The sequence below is a fragment of the Tasmannia lanceolata genome, unplaced genomic scaffold (genome assembly GCF_043159265.1).
Source record: "Tasmannia lanceolata isolate RefF3 unplaced genomic scaffold, GAP_Taslan_0.1 ptg000013l, whole genome shotgun sequence".
In the NCBI taxonomy this organism is placed as follows: domain Eukaryota; kingdom Viridiplantae; phylum Streptophyta; class Magnoliopsida; order Canellales; family Winteraceae; genus Tasmannia; species Tasmannia lanceolata.
In genome coordinates, this window is record NW_027518690.1 from 8,407,115 (window position 1) to 8,421,155 (window position 14,041).

General features: G+C 39.5%; 1 protein-coding gene across 2 annotated transcripts; it reads left to right on the forward strand.

Moving 5' to 3' along the window:
• Positions 1-1,913: 1,913 nt before the first annotated feature.
• LOC143889686 (pentatricopeptide repeat-containing protein At1g18900-like) lies at positions 1,914-13,724 on the forward strand. Of its 2 annotated transcripts, none has more exons than XM_077393984.1 (2): positions 1,914-2,073; positions 10,832-13,724. In XM_077393984.1, exon 2 carries the CDS (start codon positions 10,878-10,880, stop codon positions 13,521-13,523), a length of 2,646 nt encoding a protein of 881 aa, XP_077250099.1. In that variant the 5' UTR covers positions 1,914-2,073; positions 10,832-10,877; the 3' UTR covers positions 13,524-13,724. The 2 variants fall into 2 exon arrangements, with proteins under 2 accessions (XP_077250099.1, XP_077250100.1); XM_077393985.1 differs by having other exon boundaries at positions 1,920-2,073; positions 10,845-13,724.
• Positions 13,725-14,041: the final 317 nt, after the last annotated feature.

The window sequence follows — 14,041 nt, forward strand, 5'->3', positions numbered from 1 at the left end:
AGTAGATTGCTTGACTCATCAATTCAAAATTTCATGTTACTACACATGATTGTTCATAACCCGAGCGTTCATGGCCCCACTTAATCTGTTTTTTTTTTAATTGTAAAGATATGGCCCCACTTAATCTGATGATCCAAACAATTAAATTTTGTTGTCCCCGCCCTAATTAGTTCATGAATAAAAACTCCCAAAATGGTCCTAAACACTATTATGAAGAGGGAAGTGATATATCCACCCCTTTTCTTACTCGGGACAGCCATTGTATATATGACTGCAGAGGGGCTGATATTCGAAAAAAGCCTTGTTCTTTGGAAGATCTATCTCGTGTCTGGTACTGCATGGTTCCACTCTGCAAGAACTCCGAATCATTCTCTTGAAGCTCATCCTCTTTATGATAAATGATCCGCTTGCCCCGCTCCAAGAACAGAAGACTGTGTAGGTTGTAAGAGATGTGAATCCGCTTGTCCAACAGATTTCTTGAGTGTCCGGGTTTATTTATGGCATGAGACAACTCGCAGCATGGGTCTAGCTTATTGATACGTTCCGTAAAACTCTACTTGAATCCATTTGATTCTTCTTTACCGACTTTTCTTCACGTGGGAAGGATTCAAGGGGCCTGAGTGTATCATACCCTGGAGTTGGCTGTCCCATGTAAAGAAAACGGGCCGATTTATCATTTCCCATAAATAGATAATAAAGTGGGTCCACTTCTTTCTATGATCTGAGTCATTCATTTTATGGTCCCACACCCAAGGTTTTAAATTTCAGTTTCGATACCGGTTTTCGGACCCCCCGGAAATTGAAATTTCGGTAAAATATTAAAATAATTAAAAAAAAGGTTTTTTGGGGGAAATTTCTGAAAAAACGAAATTTCGTCCGAAATTCCGAAATTTCAGCCGAAATAAAATACCGTTTCGGGTAAGTGTGATTTCGGTGTCGGTCTCCACCAAAATTCAGTCGAAATTTTAAATCATGCCCACACCTAGGTAGGCTGTGAGACAAAAAAAATAAAATAAAAAATCTACCCAAGAATATGATCTTAGCTATGTGATCAATATTGATGTAAAATAGATGACCTAGTGAAAAAAAATAAAAAATATTAAATTAACTCAAATGGTCCTAAATACTGCTATGAAATATCTCATGTGGTGGGGCCCACTTTTTCCATTTCAGAAAAAATCTCATCAACAATATGATCCAAACCCTGTAATATATTTTGGTGTAAATGGATGGTTATATATTTACCATTTACAGCATGTGGTCAGTTGTCATGCCGTCATGCGTAGCTTGCCGTGCAAGTTGAAACAAAATTAAATCACTGGAAGGTAAATCAGGAGAAATTTTATGGTCTAAGCGCTTATAGTCCAGTATTTTCGAGAAAGCATTGTATAGGATGATCCAAACCGTCCATGTGATGGGCCATAACGTAAATAGTTCGTGCCCAAAAAATCATGTCCATAGGATGATCCCAACCCTCCGATCTATAGAGGAACTGCATATTCTGGAAACCTTTATAGTTCGGAGGACTAGGACCATCCTATGGAAATGACTTCGGAGACACAACCTACATACGCTGTGTTCCATCACATGGACGGTTTGGATCATCCCAATTGTATGGTCCGTACAGTATTTTGGAAAAATACCGGACTAAAAGGGCTTACACCATAAAAAATCTCGGTAAATCAGTACTCCAGGATGAATACTTATCCTCTTACGTGGAGAACTTTCAAAGAAAGTGGGAAAAAGGGGTACTTTTTCAAAAAGGTCGATGATATTTTCGCCCCACTGTAAGATTATGCGCCCCCACACAATTCACGTTAAACTGTGGTGCATAATCCTACAGAGGGGGCGAAAAACTCATTTTCTTTCAAAAGAGGCAAAAAGGGCAAAGAAAAAAAAACACAAAAAAAGGCAAAAGAGGTGACAAAAAATTAGGGTTGTAGTCGTCCATTGAATCAGACACCCAAATATCTCGGACCCAGAGAGAGTCGGCTATAGGACTCTCCATAGCCGTCTCCTCTCTATGTCTCTCTCTTTCTATACTGGAGATTAACCCAAGCCACTCCTTTGAAGGTTAGTATCATGCTCTTTATGTTGTTTTCATCTTTCCTTGAGGACGATCTTTGGTGTTTTGTTGGGTTTCTCAGTTTATTTTCAAACAATTGAGATTAGCCTTCTTTTGGGTCTTTTAATGGATGGAACTGGGTTTTTGATATTTGTTGGATTTGTTGATCATTAGGTAGAAATTGTGTTTTTGTGAACAATTGTATGAGTTTTGTAGCACTTTCAGTTGGGTCTTTTCCCATTTGATTAGTGTCTATGCTTGTTGGAATTAAGGCCCTGTTTTGAGGGAATTTTTTTTTTTTATTGGGAAAAACTTTTCTTGGTTAAATCATCATAAATTGAAGGTCCCTCTAGATAAATGTGTATAAGGTTGGTTCAAGTTATTATGTTTTATGTGTAAAAATAATAGTAGGAGATTTTAGAAATATTTTTCCTTTCTAAATTTTCCAAAAAATCCCATACAATCCAAACAGGGCCTAAATTGAAGGTGGAATCTGCTGATGAATCTTTTCATCCTATTGAGTCCATTCAGTACTGTCTAGTTATTTATCAGATATAACCATGGTTTAAAATTTCGGTTTCGGTAACCGTTTCGGACCCCACTGAAAACCGAAATTTCGGACAGAAATTCGACCGAAATTTTGTAACACTTTAAAAATAAATAAATAATGGCATTTAATTGAAATTTCGGACCGAAATTACCGAAATCCAAAATTTTGGTCCGAAATTTGGTAAATGGCGGAAAATGAAATTTCGGAAAATTTCGGTTTCGGTCCCCACCAAAATTTCGGATTTCGGTCGAAATTTAAAACCATGGATATAACCAAACAGTTTCCACTGTCAATTTAATTGTAACAAGCATAGACAGTCATCAAAAGGAAAAAGACCAACTGAAAGTGCTGCCAAATTCATATAGTTGTTCACAAAAACACAATATCTACCTTACAATCCTCATATCCGACACAACCCATCAATCAATCTATCTATCTATATTCGTGTGTGTGTGTGTATGCTGCACCAAAATGACTAGGGGTAGGAAGACACTTTTATAAAAACACTCAATTTTTTTAATAGCCTGAGCTCTATTATGGATGACGCTGTTATTGGGTACTCAAAGATGCTTTTTGAGCGGGGCGAGATGTCATGTTTAGATTTAAGGGACTTTATTTATCTTGCAAAGGAGATAAGGTTTGGTTGGCCTTAAAGAGGAGGTGCCCATTGATTTTTTTTTTTTTTTCCTAAATGGGACCTCTAGGGAAAGAGCATTTTTCATGTAGTTTTTACGCCACATGATGCATTATAACCAAAAATGCGATATATAAGCATAAGGATAGATGTTACAAGTCTAAGATATGATTGTTGCAGGTGGGAAAACTGGACTGTTATGACCATATTAAACTTTGAAATTGCAATATTCAACCAGGAATTTAAAAGGCATGGGAATCATGTTGAGTATACCAGTGATCGTTGGGATATGCTCCAGCGATCACTGGGCAAATATCAAACTTCCAAAAATCTAGAGTATTCGGTATTAACATTGAGCGGATATGCTCCTAGGTCTGGCTGAAATCGTGGGGGTGCAAGGTGTATTATCTTCCTTCCTCATATCTAGGGTTACCTTTAGGGGCTAGAAGATCTAAAAAACAATGCTGGGATCATATTGTAGAACGAGTGGAGAGAAGATTGGACACATGGAAGTGTAACTTAGTTTCTAGAGGTGGTAAAGTTACTCTTATTAAGTCAGTTCTTTTCAACATCCCAATTTATCAAATGTCAATATTCAAATGCCTATGAGCATTGCTAAAAGACTAGAGCAAATTCATAGAAGATTTCTATGGGGAGGATCTGATGAGAATAAAGGTATTCCTTTAGTAAAGTGGGAAGTAGTATGCAATTCCAGAAAGGGTGGGTGGTTTTGGTATTAGAAAGATAAATGAAGCGAATATTCCTTTGTTGAGGAAATGGTTACGGAGGATCTACACAAAGGAAATCATCTTTGGGCGAAAGTTATTGAAAGTAAATATGGAGCTTCTATGGGCCACTGGGAATCTACTGACCGCTTTCCACATCAAGGATTAACATTATGGAGAGATATAATGCGATTCCAACACATGTTCCAAGATGGTATTAGATTCAGAGTATATTCAGAAGATAGAATCAGATTTTGGCTTGATAAGTGGTGTTCCCAAGTTCCGATAAACATTCTTTTTCCTAACTTGGGTATTAAATACAGAGTATATTTAAGAGATAGAATCAGATTTTGGCTTGATAAGTGGTGTTCCCAAGTTCCGATAAACACTCTTTTTCCTAACTTGTTTGCTATGGATGTATCAAAGGATGCCGTGGTGAAAGAATACATAGAGAGGAGTGGAAATAGCATGGTATGGAGTCAGCTTTCAGAAGAAATTTCTTCGATAAATAGATTTCTTCCATTACAAGGCTTTTCGAGGTGCTGGAAGAGGGTTACATTAAGCATATTGGGGAGGACAAAATGATTTGAATATGGAACTCATCTGGGAATTTCACTGTAAAGTCATTACCATCATATTGTTTCTACTCTTGCATCTTCCAGTGTAGCTAGAGTTTGGACAATCCAGGCTTCGCCCAGGGTGTGTACATTTGGATGGGCAGCGCTATTGAAAAGGATTCAGACAATCCACTTCCTGCTGATGCGGGAGATTTTGATCATTGACCACTGCGCCTTATGTTTCGAGAATGGGGAATCAGTTGACCATCTATTCATCCACAGTGAAGTCGCGAGGGAGGTTTGGAGCAAAATTCTAGATTTGGCATTGCTTGGGTGTTCCCGGCCTCTCTTCAGGATCTTTTTGTTAGTTGGCCCATGGTTCCGTGGAAGAAAAGGGGGAAGATTTTGTGGGATGCATCTTTTATCGCTGTCCTATGTGTACTATGGAAAGAGCGTAATGCTAGATTACTTCAAGGATTTTCTAAGGGTTCTCATTTCCCCTATTGCAAAGTGATTGCTTTGGTTATCTCTTGGGTCAAAATCCTTCCTAGCTTCAAATTTGTATTTGCCTACGACTTGTGGTTTGGGTGGCGGGAGGTATGTCATAATATAGAGATGCAACCCAAGGTTGTTCAGGTGTGGGATCCTCCAGATCCGGGATGTTTGAAATTGAATTTTGATGGATCTAATTGGGGGAATCCTAGTCTTGCTGGAGTGGGCGTGTGTGCGAAGAGATATAGGGGGAGGTGGTGTGGGTTTTCTCGGGTCCTATTGGCGTAGCGGATGCAAATGAAGCAGAGTTTAGGGCAGTGCATCAAGGTTTAAAATTGCTTGATAAAAGTAACTTTGATAAAGTGGTGGTTGAAGGGGATTCCTTGAATGTGATTTTGCTGGCTCAAGGCATTCATCCTTATCCTTGGAGATTTGCGAGATTCTTTAATGAAATTCAAGATTGGGTGGGGACAATAATCTTTAAGCATGTGTGCGTCGATCCGCTAATGAGGTGGCAGATGGCCTTGCTAGACTACTAGGGGTGGAGAAAGATAATCTGGAGCTTTTTGATTTTTCACCGCCTTGATTTACTCCTTTTTGTTATTATTGATGTTGTTTTGTCTCATATTTTTTGTATTTGACCATCTCTGTCCTTTTTTTATAAATATAGCAGCCATTCAAAAAAAAAAAAATTGATCCATGGATGTTGCAGACATATTGCCGATGCTCGACAGGCCAACTTATTTTTTTTCCATAGATGACTTAGATGTCACCTGGGTCCCTTTTAGATTCCATACATTCTTTAGGGGTTTTCTATTATTTATAGAGTTTGAATGGGTCTTTTATAAGTCTTTTTTTAAGTCGGGGGGTAATAAGGTCTTTTCTCATAAAAAATAGTTTAAGTTCTTCAAGTTATGAGTGTTTTAAACAAGCCCACATATATTAAGAAATTTTTTAAGTGGGAGCAAGTATTTAAGTCGAGAGGTAGTTTAATCCTTAGGGTTTTCATTTGTTTGATATAAATACTTTATGTTGGGCTGGGAGGATATTACAAATAATTTGACATTAATATTGAGAGCATATTGGAGTAAAATGTATTGTTCTTCTTTTTTGGTGAAATGCCAAGGATTCTTTGTCGAGTTGCCAAAGAAACTTATGGCTCGAAGCCTTGAGATAAGTATATTGCTTCTTATTATTTGTCATCTATTGTTTCAAATAATTTTCTCTTCTTTTTCTTGGTTTCCCCCCATAAACCAGCTTCCCGGGAACCCCAAACTTCCACTACTCGTACCCAACCCTTGCATTTTTTCTACCTTTTCTACCCATCGCGTACCTCTCTAAACCCTGTATCCATTTGACCATACCCTATACATCATACACCCTCCTCTATCTAACCCGGTGTTTAAAAACGCGGATGCAACATGGAACGCGGCCAAAGAAAATCCTTGTCGACTCGGTGCGGACGCGGCCAATAACGCGGCCGACGCGGCAAAGTCATATGAGTTGTAAATTTTATTTTTTAATAAAAAATACTCAACTCAACTCAACAAAGCCTTTGTACCAAACTAGTTGGGGTCGGCTAAAATGAATCCTTTAGAAAAATTTCATGAAGAAAGTGAAAGGAATCTACCTGGCTCTAATCCTGGCTCTAGTTTGGTTCTTCTACGTGGATCATTTTCTTCCATTCTATCCTATCCAAGGTCTTGTTCTCTGTTATGTTCCTAGCTATCAAGTCTTTCCACACTGTTTCTCCCCAAGTTGTTTCGGTTAGCCCCTACCTTTTTTTACTCCATCAACTTGGCACAAGTCGCCTCTTCTCACTGGAGCATCCAAAGGCCTCCGTTCGATATGTCCAAACCATCTTAAGCATTGCTCTCTCATCTTCTCCTCAATTGGTGCCACCCCCACCTTTTTACGAATATCTTCATTTTTAATTCTATCTAACCTTGTGTGGCCGCACATCCATCTAAGCATTCGCATCTCCGCTACACTCATCTTATGCAAATGCTGCTTCTTGGTGGCCCAACATTCTGAGCCGTACAGCATGGCTGACGTCATAGCTGTCTTGTAAAACTTTCTCTTCAACTTGGTAAGGATTTTACAGTCGCACAGAACTCCTGAGGCAAGCTTCCACTTCAATAAACCTGCTCTTATTCTATGGTTGACATCCTCTTCAATCTCTCCTTCCTCATGTAGAATTGAATCAAGATAGCGAAAGATATCCCTCTTAGGTACCTCCTGTCCAGTCATATTTACTACATCCTCGTCCCACCTCCTTACATTACTAAAGTTGCACTCCATATACTCTGTCTTAGTCCTACTCAGTTTAAAACCTTTGGATTCCAAAGTAGTTTTCCATAACTCTAACTTAGCATTTACTCGTGATTTTTTATTTGTTTCTTCGATTATGGTGCAAATGCATCAACTAATTGTTGTTGTGATACATTTCCACATATGCATGAATTTGCACTCATGGCTTTAAAAATTAGGAAAAAGTATATTTTGGAATCAAAATTCATCATGTGTTAGCTTCTAATTTATTTTATGGGAGTTCATGTATGGTCTATCGATTGACGGAGGTGGATTTTTTTTTTTCATTTCCAAAATTAATTATTTTATCTCTTTTTGATAGAAAATCCTTTAAATTTAGTGGTAAACTATATTTATTAAAAAACTATCATATGTGCCTGTTAGCTTTTATGTTTTATGTGAGTTATTCTTGCCTGATCTACCAATTAACAGAGATAGATTATTTCTTTCATTTCAATTTTTATTTATTTATTTTAGTCATAATGTTTTTAAATTTCCATCATTGTATTGTACTCTGTTTTATTGTGTTCTTTCATAAAGTTTACAATATAATGAAGTACATAATGATTCTGCTATTAGCGTGAGAGAACATCATCCAAGTAATTATCTTGTCAAGTGGATTAGTTTTATATTTGAAAATCCAATCATTTTTACCATTTTAAATAATCATAATGTTGATGGGAAACTTTTTTTTCATAAACACTTGATAGTGATACTCTTGTTACCCATCGATTTATGCCACTCTTGTTACCCAACATTTGGAATTCCTTACGTTCTCCTAAAGCCACAACTTTTTTTATAGTGTATTATTTATGGTAAAATCCTCACTTGGGACTAGCTTGTCAGAAGGCATATTTGTTTAATGGCTTGTCGAAAGGCATATTTGCAATTCTCATAATTGTGTATACAGGAGATTCCAATGGAATACCCTTCACAATTATTTATCCAATGCCCCTAGACTCTACAGAGTTACAATCTTACTTATTTGTTCTTTAGTGTGCGCTAATTCGTTTATGCTATAACTATAGTCAAATCCCTATGGTCTTGGTGGCATAAATCGATGGGTAACAAGAGTATCACTATCAAGTGTTTATGAAAAAAAATTTCCCATCAACATATGATTATCTAAAATGGTAAAAATGATTGGATTTTCAAATATAAAACTAATCCACTTGACAAGATAATTACTTGGATGATGTTCTCTCACGCTAATAGCAGAATCATTATGTACTCCATTATATTGTACACTTTATGAAAGAACACAATAAAACAGAGTACAATACAATGATGGAAATTTAAAAACAGAGTACAAGACCACAGGGATTTGACTACAGTTATAGCATAAACGAATTAGGGCACACTAAAGAACAAATAAGATTGTAACTCTGTAGAGTCTAGGGGCATTGGATAAATAATTGTGAAGGGTATTCCATTGGAATCTCCTGTATACACAATTATGAGAATTGCAAATATGCCTTTCGACAAGCCATTAAACAAATATGCCTTTTGACAAGCTAGTCCCAAGTGAGGATTTTACCATAAATAATACACTATAAAAAAAGTTGTGGCTTTAGGAGAACGTAGGGAATTCCAAATGTTGGGAAAATCTAGGGCTAGGAGGTTTTTCTCTCTCTTTTGTGTGTGGGAAGAGGAATGGGGGGGGGGGGGGGGGTTGTTAAGGACAAGGGAGTAATATGATTTGGCTGAAAATATTCTATTATACTCAAGGGCACCTAGTCGTCTCTTCCACATAATTGACATGAGAGAAATGCTGCTGATTACTGAGCTTTCCAGTCATCTAAAGAAACTCACAGGAGACCCTAAGGCTCTGTTTGGATGCCTATTTTAAGGGCTTTACCCTGGATTTTGCCCAATTTTGGGATTCCACATAAACTATTTACTTGTTTGGTTGCCAAACTGAGGCTACAAACACCCGACGACTATGTCGGGTGAGTGCCGACCAACTTGGTATCCCTACGCTCTACTCACCAAAAAACCCAATATAGAAGATATTTTCAACCTAATCTTCATGGGTTCTTGCTTCTCGTTGGAAACCTTGCCGGAAAAACCAGCCCACCATTTCGACGCTCGAAACCTCGCCTGAAAAACAAGCCCGCCATTTCGACCGCGTAAACCTCACCGCATCTCGCCAGCAAAACCTCGCTGGAAACCTCGTCGGAAAAAAAAAAAACCCACTCCCGCACCTTGTCTGACCCACTCCTGGATCTAGCCAGAAAAACCAGACTCCCATCTTGTTGGAAAACCGACTCTTCTCACTGGAAAACCCAACCCGCCATCTCGTTGGAAACATCGCCCAACATTCTATCTGCTTCCGAACAACAAAATTTGTTGATCTACTAGATGAATCCTAGGGTTTTGAAGTCCTGTCTCCTACCTGTTGACTACTTGCCTTGTTACTCTACTAGAGGAGTGCATGCAACCAAACATAGCCTTAGGGACATTCCATCATGCAGTAGTGAGATAATAACCCAAAGGGGGCCCTCCCCATCAAGATGGTCAACAATTGAGGATCTTGGGCTCAGTGCAGAGCAAAAAGATTAGGAAGGATGCGGACAGAAGACCACCACACCAGTTATCCAAACCGAAGAAGTTGCCCGCGCCGCTCCCCATGCAAAAAGATAGGTGTAAAGAGAGGCTTTGGAATTCAAGTTTCAAAGCCTTCCATATTCGAGAGCCATCAACTGCCCACTCCCCAATGCAGAGGCTCATTTCATCTATTTTATATTTGGAGTAAATCATTTTAGTCCATACTCCTCTTTATTATTGAAGAGTCTCCAGCACAATACATTGGGCCCACATGAGTATCTGTGTATCATCGGTTTTTGTTCATACTTCGGAGTAAGACCTTCTATTGAATGCTTCATAAATAGGTCCAAAGTGTAAGGGAAGTGTTGTATGTTTGCTCATTTTCTAGATAGGGGAATAGGTGAAAAGGAATCCAATGTCTTGTGGTATACTTCATAAACAAGAGGGAGATGCGTCAACCAACTTCAGGGGGTTATACTTGATAAAATTCCCGTTATACCTTCTATGTTTGTTAAATGCAACCCAAGGAATGATGCGCAAACTAATTTGTCCCATTACAGAAACAGTGAATGGATGTTATAATCTATTATTCTCAACTGCTGGATTTTTTTTTTTACTTTGCCATGGGAACCCCCCAATGTACAGCTCATGTGTAAGCAAACATCTTAAAGCACAAAAGATACAAAGATAGAATAAATTATTGATCTCCAACAAGTCATTCAACTCTAATGCCATTGGTATTGAAAATACTTCCTTCATATTGACATGACTTTGGTTTTCTTGCATCTCATGCTGCCACTTAGTGAATGAGTTTTGTGTGAAATAATTTATGTTGGGATTAACTTATGAGCAAAAACCAATAAATATTGTCAATGTTTTTCCCTATAGCACTTGATCATTGTTCTTACTTTTTCTGTTGGTATGGTTATTATTATTTTTTCCTCATGACAGTTGGGGTCTTCAGGAGACATCACTGGGCATACATATCTTGCAGAAAATGTTGAGAACAAAGCAGCTTGGTACTCTTTCCCACTCTGCTAGGTCCTTCTTTCTCGGTGGTTCACGAATTGGCACTGCAGATGGGGGGGCTTCTTACACATGCTCCGAAGATGAAAAATGTGCATCAAAAAAGCAGGCAAAAGACACAGATATTCTATTTACTCAAGAAACTTCCCCACTGGTATCTAAATGTGCTCCAGGAGCCGCAACTCACATTCCTATAGACGCAACCGGACCCGTTGGTTATCACAAAGCTGAAAATCGTGGCTACCCAGTTTCAAACCCATATGTTATATCCGATCCCAATTCTTCTTTGAGGTCAGATGGTGTGAGTTCTATAAATGCCGATATACAAGCTACTCAGAAAGACTTGGGACATTCATCTTTGCGTGTTAGCGAACACTTTGTAAAGGCCGGAATTGCAACCGTGGGCTTTTTGTCTGACTTAATGAATTACAGGTTGCCAACTTTAGATGGCAGTAGCCTAATTTTCACACCCCAGAATTGCGTGGTTGAGTCTACTGGGCCCCTCTCCAACATAAAATCATCAGGTGGGAAGTCCCATAAAAAACCCAACTATTCAAAAGCCCATGCCAAACCGGCCGTTGGCATAGCAGGTGGGTCGAACTCGAACTCCACAGTTCACTATCATGGGCCTAAAGGTACTGCCGAAACAACATCTGGTTTTGTGAAAGGTTCACAACATGTTCCAAGTTCACTAACTCAGACCTCAGTAGATACTCATAGTTTACCTTCAGACACACATGATCGGAGATGGCCTGTACCCCAGAGACCAAAATCTCATTCATCCAACAATCATGCAAATCTAAAACCTACTAAAGTTGCACCAGCCATTTCTGAAAGCTTTAGACCTGTGGATAAGGTTCAACAGCCTATGAGATTTATGAGAACTCGAGCAGGTGCTGCTCCATTGTGTAGCCCATCTGTAAATAATGCACGTACAGTAAATCATGTGATAAACATTTTGCGACAACTTAAATGGGGACCCGCCGCAGAAGAGGCTCTTGGGAAGCTTACTTATAATTTGGATGCATATCAGGCAAACCAAGTTCTCAAACTCCTCCAAGATCATTCTGTTGCCCTAGGGTTTTTCTACTGGTTGAAACGTCGACCAGGGTTCAAGCACGATGAGCATAGTTACACCACCATGATTGGCAACCTTGGCAAAGCCAGACAATTTGGTGCTATGAATAGGCTTCTTGATGAGATGATCAACGATGGGTGCCACCCAAACACCGTTACATATAACCGTCTAATTCATGGCTATGGCCGCGCAAATTATTTGAACGAGGCTCTCAACATTTTCTATCGAATGCAAGAGGCCGGGTGCGAACCTGACCGGGTCACCTACTGCACGCTCATCGACCTCCATGCGAAAGCCGGGTTTCTCGAAATTGCGATGGATATGTATAGAAAGATGCAACAAGTGGGCCTCACTCCCGACACTTTTACGTACAGTGTAATAATAAATTGCCTTGGGAAAGCGGGCCATCTTTCTTCTGCGTACAAGGTGTTCTCTGAGATGGTTTCACAGGGCTGTGTTCCTAACTTAGTTACATATAACATTATGATCGCATTGCAAGCAAAGGCAAGGAATTATCCTAGTGCGTTGAAGCTGTACCGTGACATGCAGAGTGCCGGATTTTGCCCTGATAAGATAACCTACAATATTGTGATGGAGGTCCTTGGTCATTGTGGGCATCTTGATGAGGTGGAGACTGTATTTGCGGAGATGATAAAAGCACATTGGGTTCCCGATGAGCCCGTATTTGGTCTTTTGGTAGACTTGTTTGGGAAGGCTGGTAATGTTGACAAGGCTCAAGGGTGGTATCAATCTATGCTTAACGCAGGATTGTTGCCTAATGTACCCACATGCAACTCTCTACTTAGTGCATTTCTTAGGGCAAATCGGTTCTCCGATGCCCATAACTTGCTACAGACCATGCTAGGGTTGGGTCTTTATCCCTCTTTACAGACCTATACCCTTCTTCTGAGCTCTTGTACAGACATACAATCTCATGGTGACATGGTTTCGTGCTGCGAGCTCATGGCAATCACTGGCCATCCCGCACATGCGTTCTTATTAGGCATGCCGGTGGCGGACCCAGATGGGCAGAACGTGCGGGACCATGCGGGAAACTTCTTGGATCTAATGCATAGTGAAGATAGGGAGAGCAAGAGGGGATTAGTGGATGCTGTTATAGATTTCCTTCATAAGTCAGGGCTCAAGGAGGAGGCGGGGTCCGTGTGGGAGATTGCAGCAGAGAGAAATGTTTACCCAGATGCCGTGAGGGAAAAGGGACCGTCCTATTGGCTCATTAATCTCCATGTTATGTCTGATGGGACCGCAGTGACCGCCATGTCAAGGACTTTAGCCTGGTTTCATAGACGATTGGTATCGTCTGGAATTGGACCTAACAGAATTGATATTGTGACGGGTTGGGGGAGGCGTAGTAGGGTGACTGGTAATTCTATGGTTAGACAATCTGTGCAGGATCTCCTTAATCTTTTTGGGTTTCCATTCTTCACGGAAAATAGGAACACTGGCTGCTTTGTTGGGTGTGGGGAGTCTCTCAACCAATGGTTGCTTCATTCGTACGTGGAGCGTATGCACTTGTTGTAAGTTGGTTCTCTCTCCCTCCCTCTCTTCTTTATTTATTTGTATGTTAATGCAGTTTTGTTGGGAAATGGAATATATGCGCCTTAATTTTAGGACAGAATTTAAAATTAGGGCTTTTTGATGAACTGCCTTACTATAACTGGCTTTTTAAATTAAGCGCCTGTATTTATTTCTTCCCTGAAATTAGGGCTCTTTTTACTTGTATGCTGGGATGACTCGTCCTGTTTTTTTTGTACTGTTTCTGAATATGAAATCCAATTACCTTCTTCCAAAAAAAATAAAATGTTGCACTTTCTCCACCTGGGAGTCACTTCAATACTTGGGACTACTGTGTCCCAGGAATGACAAGGTATTATGATCCATAGATTGAAAGTGTCAACTTAGACTCAAAAGCAAGGTTTGAAATTTCGGTGGCAATTTCGGTTTCAGTGGAGATTTTGGTGAAAATCTTATAATTTCGACCAAAATTTAAAATTTTCGGTTTTGGTTTTATCCGAAATTTCGGCTGAGTCGGCCGAAAT